The sequence below is a fragment of the Galeopterus variegatus genome, unplaced genomic scaffold (genome assembly GCF_000696425.1).
Source record: "Galeopterus variegatus unplaced genomic scaffold, G_variegatus-3.0.2 Scaffold40194, whole genome shotgun sequence".
NCBI lineage: Eukaryota > Metazoa > Chordata > Mammalia > Dermoptera > Cynocephalidae > Galeopterus > Galeopterus variegatus.
Window position 1 is genome coordinate 1238 of NW_007766305.1, and position 3511 is coordinate 4748.

At 36.9% G+C, this 3511-nt stretch overlaps 1 protein-coding gene across 1 annotated transcript; it reads left to right on the plus strand.

Moving 5' to 3' along the window:
- Positions 1–2113: 2113 nt before the first annotated feature.
- LOC103584057 (homeobox protein Mohawk) lies at positions 2114–3029 on the plus strand (the record flags this gene model as incomplete). The annotated part of the gene is made up of 2 exons (XM_008565184.1): positions 2114–2267; positions 2697–3029. Coding segments are annotated over 2 exons (487 nt in total), but the record flags the coding sequence as incomplete, so codon positions are not given.
- Positions 3030–3511: the final 482 nt, after the last annotated feature.

The following is a 3511-nucleotide window of genomic DNA, read 5'->3' on the forward strand; positions in this document are numbered from 1 at the left end:
CAGGACGTTAATGAGGATTTGAAGAAGTTAAGTGATTAAATCAAAATGGCACATCAACACTTGAATTTGATGATGGTTGTTAAGATCCACTTAAGAGAACAGAATGGAAGACAGGGACACTAGAAAGAAGAATGTTCTAGAATTCCTAGTTAGTAGTAATGAGGAACTGGACAAAAATTTTGACAGCGAGTTGGAGAATCAGAGGGAGGTTTGAGAAATGTAGTGAGGAAAGAAACCGGGCACTTTGTGCTTCCACTGCAAATGTTCTCCCGTGTATCCCAGTTAGTGTCTAGTTCTTCACTGCTAGTGCTTCTGGGGGAGCAGGGGACAAAGCTTTTCCATTCCTACCACTTAACACTATGGCCGAAGTTCAATATATACTTGTTGAATGAATAGTCCTAGAAGTTGTCTGTCTGTAGAGAATGGAAAAGACTGATCATTTGAAGCCAGACTGAATCATAATTATAATAACACAGTTTGACAAGAAGAACAGTTGATGAAGACTAAGACTTCGGAAATGCCATGGTGAGATATTACATCATTGCACATAAATTTGAAAGGACAGTTATCACTGACTAAAATACAAAGGAGATAGTAATGAATATATCAAGTATTGAATATATTCGATAGGTAGGAAAAAGTACCATGTGTTACCCATGCGGACAGGGAGAAAAAAAATGTAATTTTTTAAAAAATAGAGTTCACCACAGTTTCATCTAATAATTAAGGCTTGAGCAATATTCAAAAATTGTGTATTTGTAGTATAAATCTACAAGAGAAAACTTCCAGAGCAAACATTACCACACAAACCATTATAATGTGAGGTCATGCTCTGGAACAGATTGGCAGAAAGACTTCATTCTTTTCCCATGTTTCATTCTTTTAAAGGCAAATATTGCCCTTTCAGGTTTTTTTGATGATAGCCTGATTTTTTTGTTTGTTTGTTTGTTTGTTTGTTTGTTTTGTGACTGGCCAGTACAGGAAACAAACCCTGCACCTTGGTGTTATCAGCACCACACTCTAACCAACTGAGCTAATCAGCCAGCTGATAGCCTGATATTTTATAAGAAACCTCAAGTACCTTTTTAGCCTCTAGAAATTCAACAGCACCCTAAACAAAATATGGAAGTAACTTTTCTTTGGAGTAACTTTGGAGTATTTGTTTCTTTGCCTTCACTTGTTTGCTCAAGAAACACTTGACTTTCAGCTTAAAATGGAGTGTTCTTTGGCTTTTCTAGCTGCTCTCTTTGGTCCTAATTCCTTAATCGCTGGTGGTTTCCAAAGCTTGGTCCTTGACCTTCCTTTCTTTCTGCCTGCTCTCACACCTTCACCTATCACCTCTGCCTTTGCATCTCACCTCTGATCTTTCTCTCCCTTAAGTCTCAGATACCACTTTTATTTTCTTGCTGGACATCTCACTCATCTGCTTTTATAGGACCTCAAATTAGACATTCCCCAAACAAACACATCATTTTGTCCTCAAAAAGTTATATTTTCTCAAAATGGCACCACCCTTCTCTTGGTTACAAAGGTTGGAGGACTCAAGATCGTCTTTAACTCTTCCCTCTTTCTCAGTCCACCCCTCCTATCCCCACAGTCCCACAATGTCCCTGGAGTTTGATTTATATTTGCTCCCATGTCCTCTTTATTGTGAATACAGTTTCTTACCCACTCTACCTAACATATCTGGCCTTCCTTCAAAGCCCAGCTTAAATTTCTCTTGAAGTCTTGAGTCACATATGAACGTAACCCCTCTTACCTTTGGACACATGTGTCATTTTATTTTAATGCCTTGTACGTCATCCATCACATTCTTTTTTTATACTGGTGTTTTGTATACTCTCCTACCTCTCATATTAGACTTTTCTTTTACTAATATTTTTTTATGGCAGGGTCTCTTCATTTTTCTTATTCCCAGGATACAGTAAATGCTCGATTTCTGTAGTAAGTGCTCAGCATGTTTGTTGAATGGATATGAATGTCCAATACTCTCGTGTCCTGAGGATATTTAATGATCAGAGATGCTGAAAGAGGCTAGATCCTTTATGAGAAAGTAATTACATGATCGGTAATGTTTTTATGTTTTGTTAATTGAAAAATAATACTGTTTTAGGTGTCAAATTGGTTTGCTAACGCAAGACGTCGGCTTAAGAACACTGTTCGACAGCCAGATTTAAGCTGGGCTTTAAGAATAAAACTATACAACAAGTATGTGCAAGGAAATGCTGAGCGCCTTAGTGTAAGCAGTGACGATTCGTGTTCCGAAGGTTTGTTCATATTTTTATTCTGCTTTCTTTGCTTTGCTTGTGTAATAAGTTCACCACAATTGCTATTTTTAAGTTATGGCCCACAAAACATGGTGGTGCCATGACGGCTCTTTTTTATTGCACAAGGTAACTTCATTTTTACCATACTGTAATTGACCAGCAGAATTATGGCCTTTTCCTCTTGTTTATAGGTTTATCGTGTGTCAGAATTACATTTTCTGTGAAATTCATTAAAATTAAAATACGATAGGAAGAAATTAGATAAATCCCTGCTTCCTTTTGCCTAAAAAGTAATCTTGAATATCAAAGATAATTTTATATACTTTAAATACCTTCTTTATCTATGTATTTAGTGATTAAATAATAACGATTGGGTGCTTGGGGGGAAAGTATGTATAAATACTACTTAGTGATATTTTTCCCTCTTAGATGGAGAAAATCCTCCAAGAAACCACATGAATGAAGGGGGCTATAATACTCCAGTTCATCCTGTGATTAAAAGTGAGAGCTCGGTAATAAAAGCTGGAGTGAGGCCAGAGTCGCAGGCCAGTGAGGACTACGTGTCACCCCCAAAATACAAGAGCAGCTTGTTGAACCGTTACCTTAACGACTCTTTGAGACATGTCATGGCCACAAACACTGCCATGATGGGAAAAACAAGGCAAAGAAACCATTCGGGATCTTTTAGCTCCAACGAATTTGAGGAAGAATTGGTGTCTCCATCGTCATCAGAAACCGAAGGCAACTTTGTCTATCGCACAGGTAAGCCTGTGCTTTTTGTAGTAATTACTGTGACACTGTGTTTAAGACAAAATTAAAACTGCAGCAGAAGGGTTTATTTTGACAGTTATCTGATTACTCTTATGTTGCCCAAAATTCAGTTTGTTAAAACTTTCATTTTGTTCTTAATTGCCAATTGATACGTTTGTTGGTAGGTGATGGCCTTACAAATACTGAGAAATTTCCAATTTAGATAATGTTAAGAATTTTCATGCTTAATGATCATTTTAATCTTAATGGTAAAAGTGTTTAGAGGAAGGATATATTGGCCTTTATGAATAATATACTGGAGGAAAGTGCTGGGTTGTAGCCAGTCATACAAATACTTTGTATTCCATCTTTTCTCTTAAATGCTTTGATTGCTAATAGTGATAGGAAATGAACACAAATTAACATGCGTGCTGAGCTTTTGTGAAAGAAAAGTATAGGTCTGGCTTCAGTTGCTTTGAAAATTTTTCTTTCAT